This window comes from Ostrea edulis, chromosome 7 (genome assembly GCF_947568905.1).
Source record: "Ostrea edulis chromosome 7, xbOstEdul1.1, whole genome shotgun sequence".
Taxonomy (NCBI): Eukaryota; Metazoa; Mollusca; class Bivalvia; order Ostreida; family Ostreidae; genus Ostrea; species Ostrea edulis.
The window spans coordinates 59,513,306-59,532,335 of record NC_079170.1 but is presented as its reverse complement, the minus strand read 5'-3'; the positions used below and the strand labels follow the sequence as shown (position 1 = coordinate 59,532,335).

General features: G+C 34.1%; 1 protein-coding gene and 1 long non-coding RNA gene across 2 annotated transcripts; both read right to left on the bottom strand.

Annotated features, from left to right (window-relative positions):
- Positions 1-1,025: 1,025 nt before the first annotated feature.
- Positions 1,026-6,931, bottom strand: LOC125654064 (uncharacterized). The gene is made up of 9 exons (XM_056144860.1): positions 5,865-6,931; positions 5,226-5,292; positions 4,953-5,050; positions 4,638-4,841; positions 4,487-4,534; positions 4,232-4,387; positions 2,947-3,079; positions 2,324-2,441; positions 1,026-2,047 (listed from the first exon to the last, which is right to left on the bottom strand). The coding sequence occupies exons 1-9, from the start codon at positions 5,926-5,928 to the stop codon at positions 1,457-1,459; spliced, it is 1,479 nt and encodes a 492-aa protein (XP_056000835.1). The 5' UTR covers positions 5,929-6,931; the 3' UTR covers positions 1,026-1,456.
- A 3,430-nt stretch (positions 6,932-10,361) lies between these two features.
- LOC130048281 (uncharacterized) lies at positions 10,362-11,438 on the bottom strand. The gene is made up of 3 exons (XR_008797132.1): positions 11,291-11,438; positions 10,565-10,631; positions 10,362-10,459 (listed from the first exon to the last, which is right to left on the bottom strand). It is a non-coding gene; the product is annotated as an uncharacterized LOC130048281 (long non-coding RNA).
- Between the last annotated feature and the right edge of the window lie 7,592 nt (positions 11,439-19,030).

Genomic DNA, 19,030 nt, shown 5'->3' with positions numbered 1-19,030 from the left:
GCCTATCCTGGTTTATTTATTAACGTTAATGTTATTGGTCCTGTTCGTCTGCAACGAAGATAGATACGTAACAGTAAGTGTATTATAATTGAACTTAATTTCTTAGGAAGGAAACCTAAGCGACCTCATATGATTTTCTAATCATTTGTTAGGTAAATACGTTACACATGTACCCTATCGTATCGTGCGTGCATCGTGTTCTATTGTTTATCAAGTCAAGATTAACGTTGCGGGTACTGTATTGGCAAATTAGATTGTTATAACGACCGTAGAATTTGCGAAATGCTTATTCTCAACCAGACTGTTGAAACCCCTGCATCTTCTACTTTTTTGGCAGTAGCCTGCCTCGATTTAACTGATCATACGCACAACAAGCTCCTGCGTATCGAATCAATTGAGGTATATAAACACCATATGAAAGAGATAATGGAATATTGCTACATAAATATGAGAAGTTGACGATGGACTTTAATATTCCTCTTACACTTTTAATCTATTCTGACAATGTATCAAGTTCTTCTTTTTTCATATGTAGCCGATCGTCTGTCATAATCTTCGTCAGAATTCACAAAAGAGACAAAGTTCTGTCGCCAATTGAAAGATTGAGGTTCTTTGTATTTAGGACCTTTTAAAATGAGTGATTTGAGGTCCTCTTTTTCAACTATATCAACATCACCAGCAATGACATGTCCAACTGGACTAAAGTTGTTCTGTGAACTCCTCAATCCCTTCACATACATAAAGTGTTTCATACCAATTGTTAGGCCGCTTTTTGGAACACTGATTCTGACAACGGATTAGTCTGTTTACCTGATCGAGATATAGGTTTCACGGTGGATTTGACCGGTTGACTGAGGATACTTACTTCTCCTAAGAACTGATTTCACCTCTGGTATATCTAGGGACCCGTGTTTGAAAACTCGTAATTTGTAGTCCTTATAGGAGTTATGAGTCGTTATCTCAACCTTTTCATACATAGAATGAAATGTTATTCCATCAGTGTGTTGAATATACAAAGCGAGAAATGGGATAAAATGTTTAATGCATTGTCAAAATATAAAGACATATCAAACCAATATTGTACATAAAAGATTGAGCATCAACAAAACAAAATCAAATAAAAAATAAAATGAAATACAAACTGCAATTACTTATGTGGTAGTGTCCATGAATACCTGTGTATCCATTTACACTATTGGATGGAAAATGTACGGACAGTGTCATTTTTTGCTGATAATCACTTTTATTGTGTTGTGAATACTGATAAGTTCTGAAAATTACTGATATTTTTACTGCCAAAATTTATTAATACATGAAAATTGTGTAATGTATCACATATGTGGTGCATGTGATACATTACACAATTATCATGAATGAATGAATTACCGTCAACTCAGAGGGCATAATGAATCAGTGAGAGGATTTTTCTGTTTCGTAACGTTATTGAAATTGCATACTATTCCATTTGAGAATCATAACTATTTGAATCAACTGACTGATCATGAATGTCCTGATCGCTGTCTGTGCATGTGACCATTTTCTCGGCATCACAACCCTCCTCCTTCTGAAGAGTGTGGTACACCTGAGGTGAATCTTCTAAGGTGACTTTTACTTCTTGCAATTTTTCCACTCTATCATCAAACAAATCAATTGCTTCAGGTTTGTCAGTTTGAATTCTTTTGATATGACTCATTTGGACAGGACTTTCGTATGTTGAATGTTGTTTACTCTTAGTATCCAGAACTGTTTCTGACTTCTTGCAGCTTTCTGGATAGTTCGCAACTGTCGTTACACAACTGAAAACGTCCAGATTCCTAGAATTGTCCCTATAATCCCTGTTCAAGGTGTGATAAACCTGAGCTTTCTCACCATTCACTGATTCTTTAGATCCCCTTTCCGCATTCTTTGGTGATAGTTGTGGCGATATACTTCCGTTCTCTTGCACACTTGAACTACTTTTTGGACTTTCACTATAACGCTGTTCGGGTTGATCATCGGAAAATGCATTGCTGACGCTATGTACAATAGCTTTAGCTTTTGAGTGACCCTGTGGGAATATTTTGTTTTTTATATTAATTTTGTCATAACATATGTAGTATGTATACATTGCACAATCTCATTTATATATTAGTAGTGCAAAGCAATGAACATAAAAGTCTAACCATGCATGAAATGAGTAACTTTGGTAAAAGTAATTTTTCTTTCCAAAATACATATCTATTTCATATTCTTCCTCTTCAGAATTAGTTCCTTTTGATAGTAAAGGTTTGTGTTAAAAATCAATTTAGAATGGAATAGTATTACTAAATGACCAGTAACTAACCCGGATGTTGGTGATGTCGTGATATACAGGATCTCTCTCTTTGGAGTGAATCGATGTTTTCCGTTCCGTCTCAGTTAATAGAACATTTTGAGTAGAAAAGGATACATCGCCCACATTTCTGAAAAATAGAAAACAAGAAATACAGTATATTTCGTTCATAATTTCTAGCATCCTGAGAGAGAGAGAGAGAGAGAGAGAGAGAGAGAGAGAGAGAGAGTGTGTGTGTGTGTGTGTGTGTGTGTGTGTGTGTGTGTGTGTGTGTGTGTGTGTGTGTGTGTGTGTGTGTGTGTGTGTGTGTGTGTGTGTTCAAATATATTCTACCGAAAAACAGGTATCTTCTGGGGTTGTCATTTTTTACCGATAGGATATATTCACAAAAGATTACAATCGCAAAATATATGTACATGCATACAGCTAAATGTAGGTTTAATGCAACCACAGAAAGTGGAAACGCAGAATATAAGTTGCTACTAAGTACAGATCAAATAGCAAATATTTACAACCGCAGAAAATACCTGTCATACAGAAATTTGTTTAAAAAGTTTTTAAAGACAGAATATATTGTATAGTTCACTTCATGGTGTGTAAATGGATGTGGAATACCACGTAAATAAAACTCAGACCTGTAGTTTCGTTTACATTTGTTCACGAAGAGGCATACAATGGATGTGGATAGAATTCCAACAAGCAATCCGCCAGCCGCACTTCCAATGACGTAAAACATACACTTCTTTTGTCTGGGTGGTTCTGTGTTATCTATTATTAGAAGAGAATCAAGAATTATTTCTATCCTAAAGTTAAGCCTCAATCAATGATAATGGATACATCCAAATTATGTACTTTTACAATATTATTTTTTTAAAACTAGAATAAGGTCCCATCATCGCATCTATGAAATCCTAACAGATCACCTTGAATTTCAGAGAGAACAACAATTGCAGTTAAATACAAATGTTCGTAAGTGTATCCAGTATCAGCGCCCTGTTACAAACAGTATACACTGTTATCAGAAAGTCCTGTACTTAGATTTAGTATAAGAATAACTTGCACTATCTACTTTGACAAGAAAGATCAAATAGAGGAAAAAACAATGCATTAACTGTGAGGTATTGACAAGATACATTCAGAAAATCATGTATATCTTCTCTGTAAATTGTACTAATAACTTTGTTTTTAAAATACAATCGTTACTATGATAATAGAGATATGTTATTTTTCTACTACTCAATTGCAACGCTCAATGCAGTTACTTAAAGCAATGACATGATACATGAAAAGAGCTTGTTAATTTCTAGGAAAGCTGACAATACCCAATGCATTATGTATCTGGAAAAGAATCACAAAGCCAATATAACCCATTACATTAGTAATGAAATAACTTCGCCATTCTTATAACTATCAAATCCTTCAAGAAAATACAAGAATTCAAATCATTTAGAGGACTTGTATCTATGCCGGAAATTGAAGGCATTGGGTGTTATATATCAATCATGAAGGATAGGTTTCCAATTCCTCTCCTGTGGCTTGCTGCATTGCCACTTTGTAGCATGCCGATTTACGTACCTTTATCTGTGGATTAGCTGACTGGATATGGTTCACTCAGTTTATTCCATAACAATACGTTTTTATATATGCTGGGAAGTTGTTGTTTTTTTCTATTAAAATGATGTTATTTAACTATTGAAACATTATGAGTAGAATACCATGTCAACTATTTAGTTATCTAGTTTAGTAGCTACAGTGCCAATTTATATATGTTGGTAGGTAGTTGTATATAAAACCGAAGTTTATCCGTATTTCCATGACTACGTTCCCAGACATAAAGCTTACAAAACGCCCACAACATATATTCCCAATTTTCCCAGACGACTTCATTACATATCTATGCTGATGTTTATTGACCCGTACCATTTTTTGGAATCCCTCTCTTTATTTCTCCCGTAGAGCAGTTCTCTACTTTACATTGTTTCATGTTGCAATACGATGTAGGAATTTCGTAAACGTCTTGTCCAATATCGACCACCTTTGGCTCGGGAAATCCGGACATAATTATCGCTTCAGTCTCTATAAACATGATAAGCTCATCGTTTAAGAACTTATGGCTTTTAAAGAAAACATTACATGAACGTATTTTCTACTTATGAAACGGTTTTAAAAGTTCACCATTGATTTTGTTCTCACTGGTACTTGGGCAGTTGACAGGAAAACAATCTGAAATCATCAATAAATCTTTGACGTAAGATCATATTAATATATTTTTGTTATGTTTTCTTCATTTAAGTCATACAAATGTATGCAATTGAACAAAAGTTACCTTGAAAATAAATTGATTTTGGTTGTTTGCAGATATGCTGTAATTTATCAATGATTTCTTTGCATTGTGTTGTATCGATGGACATCGTCATCATTGTTCTACACAATGACCGCTGGTGGGAGTCCTGAACAATATACTTTTTGATTTCTTCCAATTGCGTGCCTTTGTATATGCATGATGACTTCCCCATGTATAAAAATATACCTGTAAATAAGCATATTCAAATGCTTATCAAAGCAATGGTATGTTTTGTTCATGTTGTTATGCAATGTATTCTCAGTAACTGTTAATCTCTTTATCATAAGTATGACATACCTGTATACATAGTCTTTGCTGTGTTATTGCTGATTTCAAAACAAGTATCCTCTAACGTCATGGGACTATTGGTATCGGTGTGAATAAACGAGAAACAACTGAAATATTGCAATAGCTATTGTCTACATTACAAAGCAAATGTATGAAACAGTGTTCTTTAAACAAAAAAAAATATATGCTCTCTTGGAGGAATTTATTTTTTAATATAATGATTCGTTATTATAAGTATCGAAAAAGCATAATGCAATCGTTTGATATACATATAGTCCGTACCTTACATGATTCTGTGTGTGAACAGGAAGCGCCAGACAAACAATGAAGACGATCAGTAACAATACACCTGTTTAATTAGTAATGTGCTGTTTATATTATTCCAAATACGCTAATTGATAAAGTAAGCGTGGAAAATTGAATCCGTGTTTTCCCAACTCTCTATTTTTGTATTACTTATAGGGGTTAAGAGAGTGATTACTATTCGTTAATTCACTTTCATATCGTAGTTACACTCCAATTCATTATATAGCTCTGATCCTTAGATGAATTTGACTCCAGTCTTTGGCACTCTGTTTTTCTTTTTAGTTCTTACAAGTTTATTGTTATATCGGATTTCCAATATTTCGGCTTGAGCATTACTGAAGAAACATTATTTGTCGAAATGCGCATCTGGTGTGCCTATTAGTACCGTTTTACTTTTTAAAAAGTGCCAGTGGCACTATCCAATGTTACGTGAATGACGACAGTGTTGATATATCAACCCGTGTAGAAATATTAGTTTTACGTATCGGCACTACTTGTCATAGTTTGCAATTTACCATTTCATCACGTGAATATATACTACATATATCATTGCTATACGACACGCGTTCAAATAAAACAAGAGTAATGCGTAATGATGTGAATATATATACTTACGATACACAGAGGAGGTCTTCTCCATGGATAGCATTGATAAAAATGCACTCTTACAGTGAAACATTTAACGGTTTATCAACCGAGTGGTAGATGCAAATTTCGAATAGTGACAAAATTTGTTCATTGAAGTGACTTTTATTTCATGTCGTATTTGAATTTCCTGGTAATCACTTTCATCACACTAACTGCAACTTGACTTTTGTAATAGATGTTATTTTCTTTGAATAGGGTAATTCCCTATATTTGTGAAAAGCATTTCTAAGTAGTAAAGTTATTTTGCAAAAACGCCGCGATAACGTGTATTGAATTGATACCAGTATTTCAATATTATTAGCTAGTTGTGCATAGTTTTACTTACAAAATCCTAAACATAATGATTAAACATTCTTTATGGATATCCTTCAATCAATGAGAACTAATTAATGTACTAAGACGTTCGTAGCTTCAATTTCTAAACCGTTTATCATTTTAGACAACAAGAGCACCGCTTTACAATAAAACAATGATCAGAGAATATGTATAATAAATCTATGCTTTGTACATGTAATTGATATGTTGATTTTTCACTGATTTGAGGCGTAATGGATTTTAGCAGACCATTCTATTCAACATAATTGGTTCTCCTATACGTAAAGTATGCAGTTCCCCTGAACTTCGTGGAAAAGAAAGTAGAGTTGTAAATAGACATCCTATTGTACATGTGCATTAATAAAATAATAATGATCACGTTGACTTCGATTGCTTTGTTTTGGTCTGAAGAGTTAGAGAAAGTATACATACTTTGATGGAGAAACTTTCAAATAAATCAGGACTATTCAGACTCACGTAATTCAATGTATGATAGGGTGAAAATATGACTTACCACTATTAGGTTACTTGAATATACATGTACCTGTTTGTCAGTTAAAGTGCATTGTAGGTGACGTGTCGTCAACTTCTAAACATTCTTAATTCTTTTTCCAAACTACTTGACAACTTGTTAATAAATTTAGAGTTGAAAAGATCCTAGGAAAAGGGGGAACACAAACCGAATCTAATCGTCACTGACCTAGTGGTAGAACTAAATCTCTAAAAATGACGTTGTCTTTATTGATTGATTGATTGGTTTGATATTGTTTAAAGTCTCTTTCGAGAATATTTCACTCATATGGAGATGTCACCAATGCCGGTGACATAGTCTTTGACAATCTTACTTCTGAACTTCAACCTCAAGACGTCAATATATTTAGTGTCAATGACATCTTTAGGGGTAGGGGTATGAAAAAGTACATTCCATGATCACTGGCCTAGCTGTTACACAATGAATAAATGTTCGAAGGTTATACTTGACACAAAGTTTATTTCTGACAAAGTACCATGTCAAAACTCTAAACCAAGATAATTTGGCCAGGATGAAGTGCACCAGTAACACATTGTAATTTCTGTCTTAAATTTACGTCACTCTTAGTATACAACTTTCAAAGACACTTCATGGCATCTTTTGTAACTAAGATTAGTATATGATTACGAAGGATAGAAATTATATTTTACTGTGTATACGAAATGAAAATTTGATTTCGGAAAAAGCAAAACATGCCTTCGTGTTCATTATTGTTTAATTTCCGGTTTACTTTATAAACAAACTCGTATAAGCCCAAGATGAATGACAATGAAAATGCTATATTTCATAGTATATACTCTTTTCTTTGATTGATGATTTCAAAGTCTCTATATTTAGGGATAAAATATGTTTTCCATGGTTTAACATCCCCCATCATCCAAATGGAATCTGCATTAAATATTGTTACATGCAAAATGCGGTTCTAGTGATTGAATATATATCATAAAATACAAAATAGACTCATTGAGATGATAACAGAGAGGGGGAGTATAAAGATCATGACAGTGCATTAATCATCAATGCACTTTAAAATGAATTTAACTTAATTACGTGCATCTTTATACTTTATTTTCCGGTTCTGATGTGAAGATGGAAGGCTGGTAACACCAATTTCTTTTACCCTTTACTACTCCAAACTATTTGAAAACAAATATGTCAGTATCATTCAATAACATACTTTACTAAATCAATATCATGTATACTAATTTCTCCATGTATTTCTTAATTGACGTTATGAATCAAGGACCTCCCTATACTCTGTGCTTCCTATATCGTGGGATATCCAGGGCTAATCTTAAGAACAAAAACCGTTATATCAGTCATTTAATTGTCTTATCAGTATTTCAAAGTTTTCCTGGGTTTTAATGTACTGACTCCATGGTCAAATGCTGCGGAGGGATTTTAATGCCAAACCCTTGTCTAGGCACTTGCAAAATAAAATCACTTCCCATTTTTAAAATCTTGGATATTGGCACAATAATGGTCAGGATTTAATGTGTCAATTGTATCATAAAAATGGATCAGTATTACCGAAATTGTATGAAAATCAAATACAGTGAAACTGACACAATCCACATGGGGTACAAATATAGAATCAACAACGTCCAGAATCATGTAATTCATATCTAAAACCTAAATAAAGAATTCTATCCATGACGATATCATTCTACTTGCTCAAAGAATTGTAAATGACGGACATTTTTTTTTTAATTTCTCTCTTTACAATCAGTGATATGTGTTGTGTACTCATTGATGAGAGTACTTATATATGTACTCCAGAGTTTTCATGTTTGCCATTTTGAAAATTTGGGTTACTCAATGTAAACATCCCAGATACTCTCTTTACAATCTTTGATTAAACGGACTTTTTCGTATTTTTATGAGACAAAATTTATCCAAACACTTCTACAAAAGAAAAATTCTTGCCGTGGACTTCAACTAGACATTAGAATATATCGACGACGTTTTATCTATTAACAATAATCATTTAAAAAAGACAACAAAGTCTTCCACATCTGCTACAGATTTGGATCTTCATTGACGGCAAACTAACAATTCCAGTTTATGACAAATGGGATGAATTCAGTTTCTCGATATTCAATTTCCCATATTTAAGTAGCAAAATTCTATTATCACATATATATGGTGTTTATGTCTCTCAACTGATTCGATATGCAAGAACATGTTCTGCGTATGATCAAATTTCAAATCAAGACAGGCTACTAACAAATACGTTGATGTTACAGGAGTTTGAACAGTCTGGCTAAAAGTCAGTATTTCGCAAACTATGTGGTCGTTAGAATGGTCTGATTTACAAATACAACCTGTCATTAGATGAAATATGGTAAAAAGTGTTTCATAGCAATTCTTAGGTTATTTGTTACATACTGGTTGTTGCTACAGATTACGCTGCTTACCAGATCAAGATGTACATGTAGAACTCACGGTGGGTGTGCCCTTTTATAAGGGGATGCTTATTCCTCCTGAGCGCATGATTCGACCTTTAGTTTGCAAGGGATCAGTGTTTGTACCACTCTTTATTTTGTATTCTGTATAAGATTGATCACTTTTCGTCATGTTCACTTCTTCATAGGTAAAAAGTTGAATATGCATGTACTAAATATGCATCTTTTAGAGATTGCCAGTATCGCTACTGTGATTCAGTGGACTTTTTAGCTTCAACAGAAGGAAGACGCAATATCAAAGACTACTACTTTCTGCGGAGAGTCTAGTCACTTTCCATTTTTATCGCCCTTTCAAGAAAGAGAGACATATTGCTTTGCACCTGTCGGTCAATTGGTCGTTCGGTAGATTATATATGTTGTCAATATCTAAAAACATATTAAGCGTTCTTTCCTTCGGGATATTGATATTTTGAAATATGATACTTATTCAAATCATTGCCCGCATCTTCTGTAGAACAGTTTTATAGTTGATACATGCATTGTTTCATGTTACAGTGAGATGTAGGAATCTCGTAAACACCTTGTCGAAAAATGTCCATCTTTGGTTCGGGAAATGCGGACATAATTATCGCCTCAGTCTCTAAAATGATAAAATGTTCATCGTTAAGAAACTTCTTATTCTCAAAGACAACATCTACAGCAAAGTAGTATCTACTTATTGAGCTGTTGTAAATGTTCACCATTCATTTTGTTCTCACTGGTACTTGGACAATTGACAGGAAAACATTCTGAAATTTTTAAAGACAATTGACGTAAAGCCAGACAAATATTTTGTTTTCTTCACTTTAGCCATACGTATTTCTGCAATTCTCAGTTTAATTTATCAAAACAAAGAGATTCAAGTCTTACCTTGAAAATAAATTAATTTTGGTCGTTTGTAGAATTGCTGTAACTTATCGATGCTATATCGATGGACATCGTCATCATTGTCTAACACAATGGCCGCTGGTGGTCATCATGAATGATATAAAAAAAATTATTTCCTCTAACTGCATGTCGTCATATGAGCAAGAAGACTTCCCCATATATAGAAATATACCTGTATATATGTAAATTGAAACATATATCAACGCAGAACTATGCTCTTGTTCCTGTTGTTGTCATGTAATGCATTCTCAGTAATTGGTATAATTCATAATGAGTATGACATACCTGTATACATAGTGTTTGCTGTGTTGTCGATGATTTCAAAACAAGTATCCTCTAACGTACTGTGACTTCTTTGATCGGTATGAATAAATGAGAAGCAACTGAAATATAGGAGGTTAATTTATGTCTTGTTGTAAAATGATGTCACTGAAAATATATGTTTTCATTATGTAAATTTTGTTTGAGGTATTTAGTATAGTAGGTACCTTACATTCTTCTGCGTATGGACAGGACTCGACTGGCAGACAAAGAAGATTATCAGCAACAATACACCTGTTGATGTAGACAGCAAGATCATAACAGTTGGCAGTTTGTTACTTTTGAAAAATTCATCGAGGAAAACCCAGGCTTCAATTCCTTGTATTGACGAATCCTTGTCATTTTAAGGTGACTATATGTAATACGTTTTTAAACATCGAATAAGAATTTTTGTAAAACAAAAAAAAGGCTTTATACATTTACTTTTTTGTTTTTTCCAAAATGAAAGTTAAAGAAAACGAACATTAATCAATCTCATGAAACTCTTACTTCAGTTGGAAAAAAATTATTCAAAGTTAAGTCATTTCAAGGATATCTTACATCAAATATTCAAGCGTGTCAAAAATACAGCAGTTATAGTGAAGAATGGTGATATGTTGTATGTTGTTTAACGTTCCTAGAGAGAATATTTCACTCATATGGAGACGTCACCATTGCCGATAAAAGGCTGCAAAAGTTAGGCCTATCCTCGGTGCTTACGGTCTGAGCATGGAGGGATGTTTATTGAGACCTCGGTTTTTGCGGTCTCATCCGAAGGACCGTCCCATTTAGTCGCCTCTTACATGTACGAAAGGCAAGGGGCACTGAGGACCTATTCTAACCTGGATCCTCGCGGGATTTATTGTGATATGTTTACCAATACTTACATGCACGACACACTGGAGGAAATTTACCTATGGAGACTCTTTATATCCTTTTCTTCTTTGTGTGGAAAATTTAGCAGTTTATCCTTCCATATGCATCACAAAGGCTATATGATAAGTGTTTCAGTAATTTGGAAAATTCTTGTGGTAATTATAACAGTTATGATTTTGCACTTCGTGTTTTGTAGGCCAGAATGATTTATTTATACATTGCGTTTCCTGTATTTTCAAATTTGCAATAAGTGGTCAGAAAGAGAGAGGTGGGAATGTTTTTTGATAAAAAAGCTAATTGTACTTTTATAAATAGCAGCTCTATCAGTCCAAAGGTCTTTCTCTTCTAAATTATTTCAATAACGCCATCAATTGTTATGAATTGATACTATTCAATCAATACCATTTGAAAATATTAATATCTACCTGTTTACCAGTTGGATATTTATCCACCTGCCGATCAGTTGCATATCCAAATATCCAACAATACATGGTTAAAAAAACAACGTGTAGAACAATTCATTTCCAAAACACTAAAAAAAAAAGAGTAACTCCAAAATTTGAATACCTTCTGAATAGCTTCCATCAGAATTTAAATTAGAACGAAATTTCAACAAAAGCATGTCTTTTTTCTCTTTAAGCTTTGAACAACATCACGAATCGAATAAAATAACAGAATATCTAGATTTTGAATCTGGATAATTTTTTTTTTTTGGCAATGTGGATAACCTTTCGTATTAAACATCACAAGTAGCTTATGTAAAACACAAATATTCTTGTCTTTCCATCAAAAGAAATACTGTCTGAGACTCCAAAATCCTAACAGTTTACTTAACCAAATCATTTTAGATTTGTCACCAAATATTTGTTTTCTTTCTGCTTTCAATTCTAAAATATCATTCAAAACACTATCAGTGTCTTCCCCCATATCCAGACCTCTCCACTATGTATGAGAAATGTTTCTACGTTTGAATCTATGTCTAACAAGCTATGAAATGATGTAACTAATTGGTCTACAAACTCACTAGTCCATGAATGAAAGGAGTGTTTGATTAGGCTTTTGAATGATGACACTGTTAGATATTTATGGATGCATGAATGGGTCCAAGTTCGGGTTCAGTTTTAACATGATATACACCCCCTCTAAGGGCTTGTTTTATCGAAACAATTCAACACCATCTAATTTATCTATTTATCACTCATCTTGAACGCTACGGGGCGCGGTGTCTCATTAGTGAAATGAAAGGTCAAGATAACGAACAAGCGATAAATCTCATAACTCCTATAAGCAATACAAAATAGATAGTTGGGCAAACACGGACCCCTGGACACACCAGAAGTGGGAGCAGGTGCCTAGGAGGAGTAAGCATACCCTGTCGACCAGTCACACCCACCGTGATCCTCATATCTTGATCAGGTAAACAGAGTTATCCGTAGTCAAAATCAGTTGTGCCAAGAACGGCCTAACAATCGGCATGAAACGCGTCAGACAGCATTTGACCCAATGACAGGTTATATCGGCAATATAGATCGTTATAATGACCATAGAACTTGCGAAATCCTGACTTTAAACGAGATTGAAGGAATCCCTGCACCATCAACTTATTTGTCAGTAGCCTGCTTCGATTTAAAAACTAACCATAAGCAGAACAAGCTCTTGCGTGGAAGTTGAGGATGGAGAAGCTGATACTTCGCTTTGTGGCCTAGTGACCGTGGCTTAGAGTTCCAAATGTACCGTGGATGTGTCATAAGCATGGTGTGAAAATAAGTAATGATTTTCTTTTGCCAAAAATTTTCCTTTTAGAAGTTTGAATTTTAAATTGAGCCTGTTGGATGAGAACTTAAATTCGATGGGATTGGTACGTTTAATTACTGTCCCGTGGTGATGGGTTATACATGTACATGTTGAAAAGATCCTCCGTACCCCTTTTGTGTCGATAGAGGCTACTAAATGTGGCGGTCCTTTGGATGAGACCTCGAAAACCAAGGCCCCATGTCACAGCAGGTTTGCCCCGACCGAGATCCTTCTCTGCTAAAAAGCCGTAAGCGCGGAGGATAGGCCTCAATTTTGCAGCTCTTCACCGGCAATGGTGACGTCTCCATCAGAGTGGAAAATCCTCGAGCGAAACGTTAAACAGCAGCCGCTGCTACGACAATGGGTTCCATGCTTATGTCCAGTCTTTACATACCACTGATGACGCCTTAATTCTCGAAGGGATGTAAAACAAGCAAATGTACATTAAACCAAACGCTTATGGTAGTTCAGCACAACAAAATTTTACATGTCTATTTAATGACTCGTTAAAACACCTCTCATGAAATATGAATTCACCATCGAGTGAAACAAGCTCTCAATTATTCCATAAAAAAATGTGATTTTCCCCGGAATGATAAAAATAGTGTTTTGTTTGCAGATAAGACATTCTCTCTGTGATTTGATGCATGATATAATGTCTAATAAATATACCTAAAAGACTAAATATAAACGTTGTAATTGTCTAGACATACTATTTATGAAAATTGAAAACGTTATCTGTTGATATTTTGAATCCACGGATAAAAATCTTCAAAACACATGGCTGTTAAAAACAAGAGATATCGAAGATATGTATTTTAAAAACAAATTGAAATGAAATTATCAAACCTCAGATATTTCATATATTCAGACGAGAGAAAAGTACTAATCCCGATCAAAGTTGATAGAAATTACTAATCATATTGGTGCTAACATTCTGCACTTTTCTTCAAGAAAGTAGTTTTCTTTATAAATGCAGGTCATTTGTAAACCATTTTACATCATGGGAATGTAGTTTTCTGAGTACAATGTTCTTTATGACTACTTTTTTATAATTCTTAGACTTAGTTCAAATTTAGAAAAAACTTGTAATACAATGTACTTCTGAATTTTGACCATTAAATCTCAATTTCTTTTTAAAATATTATATTCTTTATGAAATATATATCTTTTTTCTAATTGACATATTTTTGAAGATTTTATCCAAATATCTAAAAAAAAAAAAATATATTAGCAAACAAGGTTTTCAATTTTCATAAATATTTTTTATTCAAAAGATCAGAACGTCTATCTGAGTCGTCCAGGCAATTTTCTTAGATATTGATATTATGATGAATAATGAATATGAGTATCTTATCTGCGAACAAAGCACTTTTTTATCACTCCGGGATAAATCACAAAAAATCATATGAAATACTTGAGAACGTGTATTACCTTTTCGACAGTGAAATCATATGTTTAACGAGTCATTAACACAATTTTAGTGTAATGAGTTACCTTAATCTACAAAACCTCAATATACAGGCTGGGAAGAGATATAGACAGCTCAACTGTATGACAAATGGGATGATTTCAGCTTCTCCATCGTCAACTTCCCATATTTATGTAGCAATATTCCATTATCACCTGCATATGGTGTTTATATATCTCAACTGATTGGATATGCAAGAGCTTGTTCTGCGTATAGTCAGGTTTTTAAATCGAGGTAAGCTACTGACAAACAAGTTGATGGTACAGGGATTTCAACAGTCTCGATTGAAGTCAGCATTTCGCAAATTATATGGTCATTATAACGATCTACTTCGTCAGTACAACCTCGCATTGGGTCAAATGCTGTCTGACGTGTTTCATACCGATTGTTAAGCCGTTCTTGGCACACTGATTTTGACTGATGATAACTCCGTTTACCTGATCAGGATATAGGGCTTACGGCGGGTGTAACCAGTCAACAGGGGATGCTTACTCCTCCTAGGCACCTGATCCCACCTCTGGTGTGTCCAGGGGTCAGTGTTTGTCCAACTATCTATTTTGTATTGCTTATAGGAGTTATGAGATTGATCACCGTTCGTTATCTTCACCTTGCATATAGACAAATGTGATACACATAAAAGGTAGTTGGCTTTATACTAATAAAGATATTAAGTCAAATATCCCTGTTGAAACTCTCATTTATTCACTTAACTGACAATGTCCATAAAATATAGACATTCATAGCAAATTGAAACCTTCAATTAGATTGTACGTAGATGTTAGAAATAAATAGCTTTAGCATGTAGGGATGATTTAGCGAACTAATTTTAACGTAATGGGTATTTTGAAAAAAAGTTAATATCGTCATTATGAAGTTTGTGTTATATGGTACCGGTCTATAGATGCTATGGATTAAATGACTGTGGGTGGTAATATGTCAGAATGTGTAACGGAACTTAACAAATCTGCATTTTTGAAATTAATTGTCCACTTCAATTTCGATTGCTAAACTCCAATAAACAAAGCTTCGACATTAAATTGATCATTTTCCATAACCATAGATATGCAGTTTCCTTCCTATTTGTGACATTAAACTGTAAATTAGTACTAAAATAACTAACAGCTGTAAGACCTATATTGAGAATTGAATCACGTTTAATTGATGGGGGTTTTCGAAAGCAAACTTCGTAAAACAAATGCTTTATTTCTACTTCCTAAAAACCAGTGTCAGAAAGGGAAATGTATACAAGAATTAGAATGTCTTGATGCATTCCATGTCAACAAATACAATATTGCTCAGAAAACAAAGTACATATTGACCTGTTGATAGCTGATACAGCATCAATGCTTAAAGCACATTAATATGTCTTCAATGAATCTCTACTCTCTATTTTGTATTGCTTATAGGAGTTATGAGATTGATCACTGTTCGTTATCTTCACCGTTCATACTGTTGATCAAACTATCATAAAGTGTCCGATAAGCTGATATATTTTGATTTCAAATTACTTCAATGGGCAGTCCACTGTATTTATTACTGCAATCATCAGAAGGTGATTAATTCACAAGGCATTACAAACACGATTTGGCCTCCGACATTTACCACATTATGCTTTACGCTAAACATAGTGTTTTATACAGAGAATTGACACTATCCAACTATAATTTACAACAGAGATTAAATTGGTAAAAGTTTATTTACACGATTAATTTACTAAATCAGAAAGGAAAGTCTTTGTTATGCAGCTTGGTATTTTTCACAAATAAATTGCATTTTTAAATCATTTTTGTGAATTTAATTTTACATTTTAGAATCACAATATGTATGGGGTGTCCAGGTAGCGCAGAGGTAGCGCTCTCACTTCTCACCGCTGCGACCCGAGTTCGATCCCCGTGATCAGCAGTGGTTGTATGTGTGAGGGTATGGAGGTCGCCCGCTCGGTTACGTGGGTTTCCTCCCGGTACTCCGGTTTCCTCCCACATAAATGACCCGCTAACGCAAACATCCGTGCATCAAAGGACCCCATTGGAAATAAGCTTTCGAGTTTCCATGGGTTATCCTTGGTATTTATGTATGTATGTATATACCGAATAAACATTTATTTATATCTGGAACAACATCAAGATACGTATAATAAGCAAGCAGGGGGTAGAAGGTTGACTCTTATCACCTTAGTAGCTTTCCTCAAATAAATGCTTGACTGAGAATAAACCTAAAAAGTAATTTCTTAAACTTTACGAGAATCTAGTTAAAATACAAATTGGATGTTTTCTTTTCAAAATAATTAAGTGCAGTTTGTGAAAACATACACATTTGTATTTCTATCTCATCAAAACTATATGACATAGATGTATTAAATTTGTACTTGTCTTAACTCTTCGTTTTATGTTTATTGGAAGGAAAATAACTAGCAAGATTATGTAAGATTACCATCGAAAACACGAGGGAAATAGGAACTAATGTCATACTAGTTTGGTCAAATCAAGAATAACAACCAAATTATTTCTGGGTCCCTGTCTAAAGCACACTTCATTCTGAGACAAAGAGCACGACTGCAAATTTTGCAATGGCGTAGTCATGAGAAAGAAGCTATGCAGTCAACCAATGCATGATAAAAACAGGGAAGGGAGTATCATAATAGAATCTGTACCTGGTGCAACTTTTGTGCTAGTTATTTCTTCACGTTTACATCCTCCCTTGTAACACAATCATTATATTACAAGAATACATTAAATTACATATACCAGGTGTGTAAGGAACTATGTATGCAGAATTCCTACATTTACTAGTAACTAATACATGGATACAATAAGAGAATTTCAGCCTTGGTTTGTAATACGTTTATCACTGGTTGTTTCTGTAATGACGTCACAAATACGGCGGTGAAATGGGGATACGTCTTGAGATCGGAAGATAAATTCTGCATTAAAGCAATTTCCGGGTACTTTTGCATGCATTTATAAAATTTACTTTTCAAGTTTATTGTTTTGTATTGTTTTGGAAATTCCTTACACTTCTGTAACCTACTTGGAAAATTTAGGAGGCGAAGTGGTATTTGACCCCGTTGTCCCATTCACTATATATGTACACTTTTTTATGAACTTGAAACAAATACTTTTGAGGTGACAAAAACTCTTAAAGAAACATTTCTACTATCCCATCGTCGTTTAAAAAACAACTCGCACTGTTTTCCAGCAACTTTTAATTGCAATATCCATGTCAGTGTACTTGATTTAGTTAATGAAAATTTGCAATTTGCAATACATTGTGTAATACTTTCAAAATACTGTTGCAGGACCAAGCGAAAAAAATCATAGCACGTGTATTTTTGTGCAGAGAATTCCACTCTTATTCCTGTTATGCGTGATCATAGGTCTCAGGAAGTGACCAAATTCGTTCATTTCATAACGCATTTTCTCGATTACAGTCTATGTGGTATAATACTTTAATTGCGTAAGAATATATATTTCAATGCAAAAGAAGTTTGAATGTATATTCATGGCATTTCAAATACATGTTTTAAGTCACTTCAGAACAAAGCAATGAGGAAGTACGACGTAAATATATGTAGCATCTTATTTTCAAACCTAATTCTTGTTTTAAAAATGATTGTACATGGTATATTATTTTTCTATCGTGTAATGATATATATTTCAATGTCAAAAGAGGTTAAAATGGTCGACAGGGGATGCTTACTCCTCCTGGGCACTGATTCCACCTATGCAGTCTGTAGAATGGTCGACAGCGTATGCTTTCTCCACCTGGGCACCTGATTTCACCTCTGCTGTCTGATATGTCCAGGAGATCGTGTTTGTTTACCTCTTTATAAGAGTTATGAGATTGATCACTGTCCGTTATCTTCACCTTTCATATGCATTGCACTTCAAATATATGTTTCAAATCACTTTGAGATAAAGCAATGTAATATGCAAGCACACCGAAAATTATTTCCGGACTTATGGCGTTTGCAATTAATGGGCATGATTTCTCAAACATTATCAATAACATTTTATACAATGAACATTTGTTTTATCATCTCAGTTGTAGTGCTAGTGGAAGACATCAAATCGATTCATTGTTTGAAATTACACGTACCCATGAAAGTTTATATATAGTCAATATCCATATATATTACCAACTTTAACTAAAGTGTCAAATACTTTAAATTCTGTTACATGTAAGTAGTTTGGTCAATGCAGCTTCTTCCCTATAGTGCCAACACTTACCATGACCTTTGATTATAATGTGTGTTCCAAAGCCAATAAACTTACACTTCTTATTCGCAACGCTTGGCAAAGATACAATAGTTACCTATATTAAAGTCAGTTGTATTATGGTTGAGGCTCCAACAAGCAACCTCCCCATAAGGCAGTATAATTTACACGAATTTTAAATGAATGTATAAGTACTCAAACGAAAAACATGGTGATATACACAAGGGTAGAAATATATTGAGTACATTATGACAAAATAGAATGAACTTCATGCATGGTTTGAATCAGAAAAAGAGGAA